At 38.6% G+C, this 13,766-nt stretch overlaps 1 protein-coding gene across 11 annotated transcripts in view; it reads left to right on the top strand.

The window, feature by feature from the left end:
• Window positions 1–406: 406 nt before the first annotated feature.
• AOPEP (aminopeptidase O (putative)) overlaps window positions 407–13,766 on the top strand; it is a 157,830-nt gene continuing 144,470 nt past the window's right edge. For 4 of the 11 annotated variants that reach the window (XM_027653271.1, XM_027653273.1, XM_027653274.1 and 1 more), the window contains exons 1-5: window positions 407–691; window positions 3,053–3,188; window positions 4,540–4,625; window positions 5,287–6,249; window positions 12,110–12,276. In XM_027653271.1, coding sequence (XP_027509072.1) covers window positions 5,444–6,249; window positions 12,110–12,276 — 973 coding nt within the window. In that variant the 5' untranslated portion in view covers window positions 407–691; window positions 3,053–3,188; window positions 4,540–4,625; window positions 5,287–5,443. The remainder of the gene's footprint in view (window positions 692–3,052; window positions 3,189–4,539; window positions 4,626–5,286; window positions 6,250–12,109; window positions 12,277–13,766) is intronic. The other 7 variants (XM_027653268.1, XM_027653269.1, XM_027653270.1 and 4 more) reach the window with 5 other exon arrangements.

Here is a 13,766-nt window from a genome sequence, read left to right as displayed (position 1 = left end):
GGGTCCGGGGCGGGTCCGGGGCGGGTCCGGGGCGGGTCCGGGGCGGGTCCGGGGCGGGTCCGGGGCGGGTCCGGGGCGGGTCCGGGGCGGGTCCGGGGCGGGTCCGGGGCGGGTCCGGGGCGGGTCCGGGGCGGGTCCGGGGCGGGTCCGGGGCGGGTCCGGGGCGGGTCCGGGGCGGGTCCGGGGCGGGTCCGGGGCGGGTCCGGGGCGGGTCCGGGGCGGGGCGGTTTGAGCTCATCCGAGGGCGCCGCGCGGGCCCGTGCGGCGGGCGGAGCGCAGGTAACGCGGTTCCGGCTCCGCGTGTCCGCGGGCGGGCAGCGGCCCCCGCTCCGAGCGTTCCCTCCTTGCCTTTACCCCCCCCGCTCCATCCCTGCCCGGGCCGGGCCCGCTCCGGGCCGGCGGGGCCGAGGTGGGATCCCCGCTCCCGCCAGGCCGCGGCTGGGGAGGCGCTCCGGGAGGGGACGAGCTGCCGTCGCTGCCTTCGCTCATGAACTGAAGGGCTGCCCCGGAGCGCGGGGAGCAGCGCAGGGCTCAGATTGCAGCGCAGCAGTATCTGCCGCCTTTTGTCTCACCGCTTGAATCAGTGCCCCTCTTCTGGGCCTCTGGTTTCCTGAAAGAGCTTTAAACATGACCCATTCAAAGCTAGTTATTGAGCTGTCCCACCCGTTGGCCTTTTTAACACTAGAAACATGTAGGTGAAACTCATATTTTAATAAATGGTGGTGTGTAATTCATCTTAGGATTTCGGCCTAGTTGTGTGTTAGTTCCTTCGCTCAGTTTAATGCTTAGTTTTGCAGAGGTCAGGTTGAGTGTCTGAGGTGGCTTGCCATTGTCAACATTGGGAAGAGAAGAGTCTTTTTCTTATTTCAGCCTTAAGAAAGTGGTTCTTTGGCATGGTAGGTGGTATTCATATACCAACTGCTGCACTGAGTTAAAAACAGCTCTATTTCAGCATGGATTTTATTTGGATGCTTCCTATATACCAATATCATGTGACAGACATGCTCCATCTCCTGAAGGTCAGTTGCACGTGCCCCTTCCTTGTGTATTTTGAGTGGAAATAATTCTGCTCCTCTTTAATGCTGTTCAGCATCTCCACAGAATCGATGAAGTTGGAGGGGACTGCTGCAGACCATCAGTCCAATGCTGCAGCTCAAGCAGGGTTAGGTATACCAGATTATCACATCCACCTTGAAATAATTCTGTAAAATAAAACATGAAAAATTCCATCCTTACGTAAGTGTTTGGGATCTTATTTATAAACATAGTAATGTAGATTTGTGGGTAGGGACTTTTAAAACAAGTATTTGGTCTCTGTTTAATTGTTTTAGGTATTTGGTCACTAGTGTAATACAAATAATTGCCAGTGGACTAAAGAGAAGTTAAGGGGAATATCAGGATGCTCTTCTTAGCTTCTTTACGAGTAGTAAGATATGCTTCTCTTTCAGTCTTTTGTTGTTTTTCTCAAGGAATTAGTATTTGAGGGGGTGGATGGAGACTTTGATTTTTTGGTGTATCTCTTCTTACTTCAGCTGAAAGAAGGAGTTTTCTATCTTGACTTGTAATTTCAGCTCATCAGAATTAACTTCCTGCTGTAACTTGTAGTTGACAAAGGTCTTGCATTATGCTCATTATTTCTCTAGTTTTCATACTTAAAAGAAGATTTCTGGAATGGCACCAATTATCCAGGGACATTAGTAATTGAATTAATTTCCACATCCAAGCTCATTACAAAATGTGATGGTTTTCTTGTGATGCAGAGTGAGGTCTGCAAGCTCTCTTCTCTGGATTGTTTTATAGCAGTTTAACAGTAGCAAATGTTCCTATTAGCTTGTTTAAACCTTACTTTCATCTATAGAAGAACTCATTCTTGCCTTGAAAAGGCTTAAGATGTCTTACCTATTTGTGTTATGTGTCAGGGGAAAAAAGTTTGTAATTACCAAAAATAATGAATACATGTTACTTGATATTTAAGCAGTAAAATTATTGTTGATGCTGATGTTCAAAACTGACTTCTGGGTACGATCTTAATGTCTTACACTGTGTGAAAAATTTCTAAATCTTGGATTTGGGAGAAGCTGCCATGAAATCAGTTTAAAGAGAATTAGTTATAAACTGCTTATAATTATGAAAGACAAGGTTTATCCAAAAGGCTCTTTTTTTTTTATTTTTAAATTTCTTTAAATTCTAAGTAGAAAGCGTTATAGGTTATAATTCTAACACCTGCATGTTGAAAGGAATTGAATTAGCTTTTATGTACAGATGAAGCAAACGCTTAGCTGAAGGTGAAGAGAGGCCAAACATGGCTTTGTTTTGCTGATATAAAAAGCTATTGTTTAAATGTGTGTCATCTGGATATTGGCCAGTGGAATGTAGGGAAAGTCTGTGGTGCAGAAGTTCGTCTACACCTTTTGAGGAATACAGTGAGTACATAATATAAACCAGCTGGTCTCTGTGCTCCAGAGGTCCCTGTTTGCAGATCAGAATATTCCCTTAAATCACCACTTGGGTGCATGTGCCAGGGTTGTGTGCATGGAAATAGCTCCCTATTGACAGTTGTTCCAAGTGGGTGATTCTGGCAGAATGAGCTGCTGGGAGAAATATCTTCAAACAGACTTAGCATAAATTGGTAGGGTTCATCTGACCATCCTTAGTTTTCTAGGAAACTGGATTTGCATAAATTTCTGTTGAGTTGCTTTATTTGGCTGTTATTTCAGGGAGTGTGTTTGTGTACTGTCTGAAAAACAGAAGAGATGAGATGGAAATGGGCACTGTCTTGGGGCTTGCTGCCTGCTACTTGTATCAGAATTTGTGTTTGAATAAGTTTCTGCAACTCTGATTTTCCACAATGAAAAATAGTGGAAATGGTTTTTAAGGCAGTAACCAGTTAATGTATTAAAATTATTTGGAACTACTTTCAAGTAGTTCCCAGCTTAAGAGAATTTTGTGGAGCTTGGCAGATGTCAAATACAGAGTTGTAACTGCTTGGTTTGGTTGGGGATCAGCTCTTTTGATCTTCTCTCATACAGCCCTCTCATTTCTGTTTTTTAAGATTTTGGAACTGCATGAAAAGAAACAGCTCTGAAATAAGAGGTGGTTTGTGTATGTGTTGTATTTGGCACAGGTTTGCATGGCAAGAGGTAGGACTATCTTGACTGCCGCACGTGCCTTTCACATTCGTATAGGAGGTGAGGGGTGTTTTTTTTTTTGTGGGTTTCTTTTTTTTTTGTTTTGGTGGGGTTTTTTTGTTTGTTTTTGTTTGCTTTGTTTGTTTGTTTGTTTTAAGTTTGTAAGCCTTTCATTTGCTTCCATTTAGCAGTGCCTCTGCTGAACCTTCCAACAAGTTCAGGTGGTTTTTCTGATTTTCTCATCTGGATTATTACTGTTGGAGTGAAGTTAAACTGGAGTAATTAGCTGTTAGCAATTGAAAGTATCAGCCTCCTAGAATAATGGAATTTCAGTGTCAAGTACCATAATTGATGATTCTAGTTTTTAATGGGCTATTTACAAGTTTAATTAGACTACTTTGTGTAACAGTTATTCTCCATTTTCTTGTTCACCATTTGAAATGGATATTCTGGGTTATTCAGGTGCCCCTGAGTTTTTTTCCTCCACCTTCCCCAGTAGGATGGAATTATGTTTCCAAGTTCTTCCCTTCCCCTTTCTCTTTATTACATTTTCCTTTTAAGTGTATCAATCAAGACCATGAGTTACTGTGTCACAAAGAAACTTTTTTTTTTTTGCTATAGGTATTTTTAGAAAGTTTAATCTTGTCTACTTTGCAACCATATTTTATTTTGCCTGGAAGCTTTTTTTTTGTATTTGCTTTCAGAGACCAATGGTTCTAATTCACATTGCTGCTTTTTGTATTAAGTGGAAAAACAATGTTATACAAATATCATTCCAGGAAAGACCACTTCTCCCCTGTTTCCCATTCTTTGTGCCTTTTATGCAACTCTGTTATGTTCAGGTGATCAAGAGCGACTCTATTCATGTTGGTTACCATCTGCTGTTGTGGTTGTTTTGTGAACATCTTGTCTTCTAAAATATTAAAACATGTAACCAAATAATTAGCTTGCCTTATAATTTTATGACTTACAAAGTACATTTGATAAGGAAAGAGCATTGAATGTGAGATCTATTTTAAAGTATACTAGTTATTTGTTACATCTCTGTGTTGAAGAAGTGTCACACAAAACAATGTTTGCAAAATGATCATCAGAAGTTTGTAGTAGAATTACAATTCCTGGTTATTTTTTATGCTTAGAGTCCAGTTAGTGAACCACCTTTTCTAAAGTTGAAATGTATTACTTTCACGAAAATGAAAAACAGATGCGCATATTATGGGCGTAACACAGCAAAGAATCTTGCATAAGACAATGTTGAATAAGAGAAGTATCTAAAAAAAAAAGACTTCATGACTTTTGCACAGTGGTCATAGCAAAACAAAGAATACATGACAGTTTAACTTCTGTGATGAACTTCTGCTTCTTGTTGCAACAAATGCTGATGCATTTTCGTATTTTCATGCTTTTATAGGTATTTACATGTTTTCCAGTGAGAAGACCTTTTGTTTTGCTGTAAAGCACTTTTGTCTGGAGTGTTGTGAGTTTCCAGCTATTAAGGTGTAATTATATACCTTAAGTATTTACTTACAGTTTTTAAAAATCTTCATGAGCAATCTCAAAGGAATACTTGGAATGCACTCTAGTAAATTGACTCATGTTCTTTTTATTTACCAGAAGTGCTGATATGAGAGTGGTTGTAATGTGGAAAGTATATTAATCTGTGGAGATGCATTGTATATATGAAATTATTACTCTAAAACTTTAAAATATGAGGTAAATTATACTTACTCTCATTATTTAAAACCACAGTAGAAATATATCACTATGTCTTGATACATTTGAAATAAATACAACTTCAAACTGTGCAGTAATAAATAAAGTTAGATGTTTCATAACCATTTATCTTTTCTAAAGGATTAGTGAAGAGAGTCAACAGCAGCTGACTATAGTAAGGGTTGTTTCTGTCAGTTTATAAAAGCTGTCTAGAAATATTTTCACTAGAGTTCTTATCTGAAAAATACAGCCTAGTGGTTCTTGACAGTAAATCTTGAAGCAACTAGCTTGATGCCATCCTAGATGGATGCTGTTCTGTGGAGTTAGAATCACCCTTTGGCTGTATGATTTTTAATAAAGGAAACTGGACTTTAAATAGCTTTTAGAATTTGCATTTCAGAAATGGTTGTGAAATGATTTTATTTTTTTTTTTTTTTTTTTTTAGAATGTGGGAAGTGGAGAAACTACAATTAATTTCAATACTCTAATATTATTCAAAATTATTTTTGGCACTGGGAAGCTGAATATTCTTCTCTTTCTGGAGTCATCCTATGTAAGAATTGTCTAAAGCTTTGTAAAACTGTTGCCCAATAGACTGGAACATGGATCCACAGCTAGACCCCATGAAGGATGACTTGCCCTTAATGGCAAACACCAGCTACATGCTTGTAAAGCACTATGTGTTGGACTTGGATGTGGATTTTAAAAGTAAAGTTATTGAAGGCAGCATAGTTTTATTCTTTGAGACTGGGAGCCAGCACAGGAAAACCAGCAGTACCGGCAGTGAATGCTGCCAGTCAGAGTTTGATCAGTCCCATAAAATGAGGGCATCTGAACACTGCCACATTCCTGTGACAAATGTGAGTGCCTGTTCATCTGAAATGGAATATAATGGTTTTGCTGTCAGTGGTGAAGGTGAAGAAGATACTTCTGATGAAAGTGGTAACCATAGCAACAGTGAACAGGCTTCTGGGATTTCCAGTTCAGAGGACTGCTGTGACAGAGAGAATCATGGGAATGAGGATTTTGTGCTGGTATTGGACTGCTGTGATTTATCTGTACTAAAGGTTGAAGAGGTAGATGTTGCTGCTGTGTCAGGCATTGAACAATTTACAAGGCCTGCCAAGCTAACTGATGTTTCAAAGGAGCTGGGAAATCTCAGGAATCACATTGTCCATGAACTCGTGGCTCTACCTGCAAAGCGCTGGGAGGAACAGCTGTGCTGTTTTACTCACTGCAGCCAGGCACCTGGCTGTGGAGAACTTCCCTTTGCTACTGGCCCTTGGAGCTTGGAGATCAGGAAACCAGGAATTGGGACTCCAGCAGACTTCCCTCACGCTATAAGAATATGGTACAAAACCAACCCGGGCGGAAGATCCGTGGCATGGACCACAGACCAGAGTGGCAGGTATGTAACTGTTTGCTGAAAGCTTTGTGTGCAATAATTTTAAATAGCTGCAAGAATGTAGCAGAATTGTGTAATTGCTGAGCAGCTGTGAAGATAATGAGTACACTCTTCCAGAGTTTTCATTTTAACCTTGGTTTGAATCCTTTTGCTGTCCTCCAGGAGAACAGACAAACTCCCTGCTCATGAAACTCCAGTGGACTTGAAGACCTCAGGCCTGTCTTTTCATTCTGAGCAGGAATAAATAATTTGTGTGTATGTCAATAAGTGTGTGCAGGGAATAGGCAATTATCATTTAGGGGAAGAAAAGGTGTGAATGACAGGTTATTTGTACTGTAATACTTCATGCTCTTTTTCCTTCCTGGCTTACACAGCTGATTGTACAGAAGATCAATACACGTAACATTTAACAGCCTTACTTCACAGCTAGTCCTTTATCAATATTGTAATCAGCTTAGAAATGCAGTCCTTTCCTGTTTACTCTCATAATCAACTTTTGAAATTTCCTTCATCTTTATGTTAAGCACATGGATAGCAAATGAACTGCAAACTGAAACAAGAGGAAGAACTGGCATTATATCTAGTGGTTGTGAAAATATATGGTACTGTACAGAAATCTTTAATATAAGCTCTTTATAAGAGGGAATAGCAAATAGTTTCAAGTTGATTTATTTTCAGGCTTGTATAGGATATTCCAAAAACTAATGTCTGTCAGAAAATCAATTTTCACACCAGACCTTCTTGCTATATTTTTAAAAGAAAGTTTCATGTGATGAGCCCATAAATATAGTGATAAAGGTCATTGTACAAAATGCTGTCAATATTTTCTGCCTCTTCTAAAATTAAATCCCATTTATAATGTATAAAGTATTATTACATTATATTCTCAGAAGAGAATTCCTTAAATTGTTCTAAATTATGCATATGGTGCTTTTTTAGGCAGATGACAAATCCTTTGCCAGAGGAGTCTATACTGTGGTTCCAACCCTGAAGAAAAGTAAATAACAAAATACAAACATTGTGTTGACTGCTCCAATGTTTCCTCTAATTTAACACTAGTACAATGTTTTAAAATTTAGCCTATGCACAACTTTATCAAGACTTCCATTTTATTTGCTTTAAACAATGACATATTACAATACACAAAAAAACCCCAGTTGAAACAAAGCTTTTGGGGGATGAATTTAGGTGAGTTAAGTGTATACAAACATGTTATCACAGCAGGGCACACTTCTGTTTTTAGTAGAGGAATTGAACACGTGGAATTTCAGCATTTCCCTGTTTAGACTCTTGGGGCCAAACAACAAAAGTCAACCACAGAAGTGACTTGTATTAATGAAAAGAGAGAAGGAGGGAAAGCTCTAAAGCAATGACCGGGAAGCCTTCCAGAGTACATTTGTTAAAAGAGACACTCCTGACCCTTCTGAACCGATACTGTTCCTTCCACACTGCTGTGATGACACAGGTGTGTGCTCAGCTGGCTGATAAGGCATATTAGGTAGTTAATCTAACTGAAAATAAGTGTGTGGGGGGGCAGAGAATGGAAGAGAATAAGTTTTGTTTGGAATATACTACTGAGGTTGGTTTGGAAGGTAGCATTATCTGCTACAAATTAGAAAATGAGTCATGAAAATAGATGTTTATTTTTCAGTGGCATGAGTTAGCATCATTCTGTGCTGTTGCATGCTGGAAATGCAGGAAGGGAATAAAGAGCTTGTTTTTCTTCATGGGCAAGGTTTGGTAGAATAAGATACTCCAGAACCCTGGCAAGTCATCGACCAAATCCTAAGAGGCTACCCTCAGCTGCGGGGAATTCTCTACTGGTATTTTGTATAATTTTGTTCCCAGTGGATATTTATATTTGAGTAATTAATGAAGCAGTGTGAAGTTTGTTGGGTTACTCATGTCATATGCAGTGATTCCTAAAGAACAACAAATGGTGTCATGAATACAATGGAGAAGTAAAACAAAAATAATAATAATTTTAAAAGTATAGGCAGACCTTGAGTATGAAATGAACAGATTTGATATTCCTGAAAATGTGAATGACATCAAACAAATATTTTGAAAAAATTTGAATTAGGTCCTCTGATTTAGTTGTCCTAACTAAGAGGAAGACCATGAAAAAACACATGGGTTATTATTGACTGGTGTTTTTCCCAAAAACAGAACATCAACTGAATGTTTATCATTAGCTTTAAGGCAGTAGCTTGGTTTGTCATTATGATTGATAGGCTTACATGGGAGACAGAGATCTACCAGGAACTGGTTTGAACTGGTCTTGTTATGTTATGAAAATATGTGGACTACTAATGAGTTAGGATTGCATGAATCAAATTTTCCTTGGAGAGATTACTGAGCAACAGACAGTCCCAAGTCTGCTCTTGGAGCAAAACCAAACAATACCACAACTAGTACTTGATATCTCCAGTAGCCTGAATGGCTGTTCACTGGGAATTACTAGTCATAAAGTTGTCGAGATGAGTGACTGGAGATATGTTTTGCAGGCACTTGTTTTTCGAAAGTAACAAGTAAATAGACAAACAGTCTGAGTTCTCTGCTTATCTTTCTTCTGCTGCATGCAATTTCCTTATCTATTCCAACCTATCTTGGCAAAGATTATGGGTGGCCTAAATATTACCTAAGTAGATGATTTGAATGTTACAAGACCATTAAAAGTGAAAGACCAGAGTTGGAGAGAGTAGATAATAGGAAAGAAGAAAGGAATTGAGAAGTTTCTTGCTAGCAGGGGTAGAGATAAATCAGGAAAAAAAAAAAAAAGGCAAATATTGTATCAATTGACAAAAGCTGTCTAAAACTAATAATTTATCATTCTTTGATGTACCTAGGTTAGCTAGTAATTTTTCTGCATCAAGTGAAGAGTCTGATCCATATCAGGATAAGAATTATATTTCTGATCCCTTTACATGCTGGAACTGTGCTACTTGACCCAGATCAAAGCAAATTATCAGTTGCAGTGAGTGCCCTAAAGTAACACTACACTATTACCAATATTGTAAAAAAGAAATTAGTACTGTAAATGAAGTATAATACCTGATTAAAAGCTGATATAATTGTTGTTCTGATAGTTTTCTCTTGATGTGTAGAACTTGCCTTTCATTGTTATTTCTTTAGCAGACTGATATAATATGGTCTGAAGGTAAAAAGTGCTCTCTGAGAGCCAGGTAGCATTAATGGTCTGTTCTATGAAATGTTTATACTGTGTTTGACACAGCATTACAACATTTGGTTTATCACAGTTCTGCCAGCCAGTTTTCTCAGTTGTGGAGAATTGATTAGAAATGTGTGGACATATGGACATGGCTAAAGCCATGGATGAGCTGCTAAAGTATAAGACGCAGGCCTCTAGCTAGGCCGTGAGAAAGAAGGAGATAGCAGGCTGTGAGAAAGCAGCAGTGTCCTTGGGTATTCTAAATTGAGCAGGAAAACAGGAGCCTGGCATTAGCAAAACAAAAGGCTCTTAACGAGCCACCTGTGTAAACAAGGGAAGACAGTTAAGATGATATCACCACCTAACTGTGGGCCAATAATGAGCCTAATTTCTGTAATATTCATGAGCCAATTATGAAGTGTATATTAAGCTGCTGTCAACCTTCAATAAACGAAGTTCATGGACCCTTACATTAAGTGTTCTGAGCTTTCCGTCGCGACGATACTCAGTCGTTGTGGAATTTACCTCTAACATTTCTTTGGAATATGAAAATCCCGTGTTGCTCTTAAGACTGGGGTGTACTAATGGCACCCAGCAAAACAGCCTTGAAAAGGCATGCAAATCGTTGGTCAAATATGTATAGCAGCAGTCACTAACTCCACCTTTCCTCTCACTCCTGTGAACTCTGCTAAGATCTCTTTTTACAACCCTCAGTATTTTGGTGAAGTTTTCATGAATGAGGAACCATCTTTTCATCTTCATCCCTCCCAGCACACGTGTGTTTTAGGGTAAATCATAAGTCCAATATCTCTTGGCTGGCCTTACTAGGAGGAAGCAGATCCTCCTGGAAGGTAAAAAAGCAAGCTCTTCCCTTTTCTTGTGAACTCACTTCTATGCACTGTTAATTTTTGTGGGAGAAACCCAATTCTTTTAGGTATATCAGAGTTGGTTACAGATTCCATTTTAGGAGTTTAATTCCAAATAAATTAAGTTAATTAAAAACTTTTACAGACGAGTGGTCTTTTGCATTTAGTTGTGCATTTTGTTTTACTGGTTAAAAGGTAACCAGTTGACTTTCTCTCCACTGCAGTTGTCTGAGCTTCACTTGACGTCTGTGTCCTACTCTAATCACTCTGATACATGACAGGGGGAGTCAGATTATTTTCTTTTTTCTGCTCATGTGCATTAGCAACATACCTACTTAAACTGCAGTTTCCATTCCTGTTTTACTGGAAAATCAGCTGGCCTGCATTAGTTAAACCACTTGTTTAACTAATTGATTGTACCAAGGTAACTTGATCGTGCCAAGGACAGCTCTGGGTCCGAAAGCGCAGATAGCACTTATGACAAAAGGGCAAAAATATCTTCAGAATATTTTTCATCTGTGACTGCCAGTTTTTTCCCACTCTGTAGTTTAGCGTTACCTTTAGGGAAGGAATAATTTGAATGGAGGAGCAGTTTGGAGGGGAGTAAACAAGATGCTCAGATCATAGCCATTGTAAAGTAGTTGTTACCTTAACAACCTGTCTCTTATTTGCTAAAGTGTCATGATGATTTTTTAAACTCAAGTAATGAAAAATACTGATCAGAACATTTTTATTCTCAAGCATTCACAAAATAATGGGTTGTGCTCCTAGAATATTAGCTTTAAATGTCATAGGTTTTAAAAAACTATGTAGTGAAGTGATGCATCCAATATTTTTTTCTTTTTACTGGAGAAACCTACTGACTGTGATTCTTTATATAAATCATATTAGAAAAATTAGCTTTTTTTTTTTTTTTAAGCTAAGTGTGTTGTTATGTAAGTAGTAGGAATTAAGATAAAACTGCAAAATGCAACAAAAGAAGTAAACCGAGAATCATTACATCCATTCACTAACAATAGCAAGGTAGGAGGAGTTAAATGAAAGGCCTTGTTATCTTCCCAGCTGTGGCTGAGGGGCTAGTAAGAAATTGGCTGGCATAAAACATTGCAGCTGAAATTGGAAAGGGGTAGTAAATCAGGAGGCTGCTGCCTAGGAGAGGGTTAGAGACACTGCAAAAAGAGCGGTACTACAAGGAAGCTTGCCCTGTGAAAATTGAGGAGGCTGAAGCTGATAGGGAAGATATTCTTTCTTATTATTATGTGCCTTGTGGTTGAAATTCTGAAAAACAGGTGAGCATTACCTTACTCTAAGAATAAGGGTAAAAATGTCAGGATTTATTGAGGCTTGGGCTAAGGAAAAGTAAAAAGCTAGATCTACTGCTGAGTTTGCATGAGCCTCCAGGTTGTTAATCCAGGAGCTGGGATTAATGATGATGAAAGCACTAGTGTAATTACAACAGGGAGGTATTACACGTTGAAGCCCTGCAATAGCATCTTCAGAGGATACTCAGAAGCCTTCTTTAGCCTTATAGATTCAGCTGAAAGCCAGGTATGAGGCTGGAAGACTCATGCAAAAGCAGTGGAGGGGAAAGACTAGAGTTAGTCTTTTCTAGTTTATGTAAAAATATTGTAGTAATCTTGCTTTTCTTGTCTTAAATGACTTAGATTGTAATTTTATTGGTTCATACATGCAGGCTTGAAATCTACAAAGCTGAGGTTAAAGTAAAAAACACATCAGTACAACAGTAATTTTGATTTTTGATAGAGAACTTAATTCAGTCTTTCTTACTGTAAATCCAACTTCAATCCCTTTTTCTTCTGTCTAGGCCATGTGTTTATACGATGGGATCACCAATAAACAACAGAGCCCTTTTCCCATGCCAAGAGCCACCCGTTGCCTTATCAACATGGCAAGCCTCTGTCCGAGCAGCTGGAGGCTTTGTGGTGTTAATGAGTGGGGAAAACTCAGCAGAACCAGTCCAGCTTCCAGAAGGTGAAATATATTCTTTATAGCAAATTATTTTCTATGCTTTTATAATTAGAAATAAAGCTTAGTAAATGCATGGTTTTTGAAAGAATAAAGCTCCTAACCTTAAAAGCACGTCCCTGTCTCTTTGCAATCTCCACGTCACTCTGTGGAAAAGTTACCTGCTCAAGGACTTAGGACAACTTAGTAAGAATTGAAAGCATCAATATTTCAGTGTTGCTTTTTACTTTTTTTTAACTCTGTGTTTCCAAAGCTAGATTTCACTTTTCATAAACTGGCTTTGTTTTAATCACTCTGTAGTTGGATGTTTCATAGATGAAGTACCTTATCAGGCTCTCAACAACTTCAGGCCTTGGTAGATAATTCTCTCTCTGTTGTAGTTCTCCAGACAGAGTGTAGTTCAGCATGCCAGTGATTACAAGCAGTCATTGTGTCATATCTGTTTCCTGAAATACATGGAATAGATGAGGAATATCAGGTCAGTGCCCTGAAAATCTGATCTCTGGGTGAGGTTTTTTTTTGTGTTGATAGAACATACCTTTTGCAATAGTAAGCAGACAGGAATTTCTTCTGTGTTGGTTAAACTTTTATTCTCTAAACTGTCTGCACAGAGAAGGAAGCTTTTAAGGGAGTTCTACACCTAATAAAGTATGTCCTGCTCCCATTAGTTTTGATATATCGTGTCAAACTGGTTCAGTATTTTCTAGTGTAAGTAGTTCTGATAAAAAGTACCATATAGGAAAGGGTTAGAAATAAGTATTTCTGGGGGAAAGAATCTTCTATTCCCCTTTATATAGGCAAGTTTATTCTTGGGGGGAAAAAAAAGAATGAAAATCTCCTTGATTTGAGAACCATCAGTTAATCCATTTGCATGGAATTGTCTCATTATGTTTGGCCATGTATGAATCCTCTTTCAAGGCTTGTCTCTGCTGTTAAAATATGGAAAACTGCCATGATGAGCTGCTCAGCTCACTTGGAGATTAATACTTTCCTGTCTCAGCATCAAGAAAGCAAGAAGACTTGACTTTGGACTAGGATAAAGGCTTTGCCATCAGTGTTTAATTGGTTCAATTAGAGACCCTCATTATCTTGGTGCTTAAATACAGATGGAAATAGCAAACCAGGGAGATGTTTGGAATTGTAAAAACTTACAAAACAGATATGGGGGGAAAAGGGAAAGAAGTAGTATTGAGAGGGATGTTTTAAAACCCAAACATCCGTAATTAATTTAGGAATACAAATTCATTAGTTTAATTAGTAGAACTTTTAAGAGTTAGAAAGTTCAAAATGGTCTGCTGTATTAAATAACCTATCCCATGTAGATCTTGTTGTTAGGCAATTATGAAAGACATATGAAATGTATCCAACTTAAAGTTTTGTCTTTACACAACGAAAAAGCCTTTCAGGGTTACTTCAATTAAAGTAAGTTTGCCATATTGTTTATATGCAGTATGGTGTTGCTGTGCTGCATGATTATAAAATGATACATAAATGGC

This window comes from Corapipo altera, unplaced genomic scaffold (genome assembly GCF_003945725.1).
Source record: "Corapipo altera isolate COAL_440 unplaced genomic scaffold, ASM394572v1 61305, whole genome shotgun sequence".
In the NCBI taxonomy this organism is placed as follows: domain Eukaryota; kingdom Metazoa; phylum Chordata; class Aves; order Passeriformes; family Pipridae; genus Corapipo; species Corapipo altera.
Note: the sequence above shows the minus strand (reverse complement) of the source record. Positions and strands in the feature narration are given on the sequence as shown.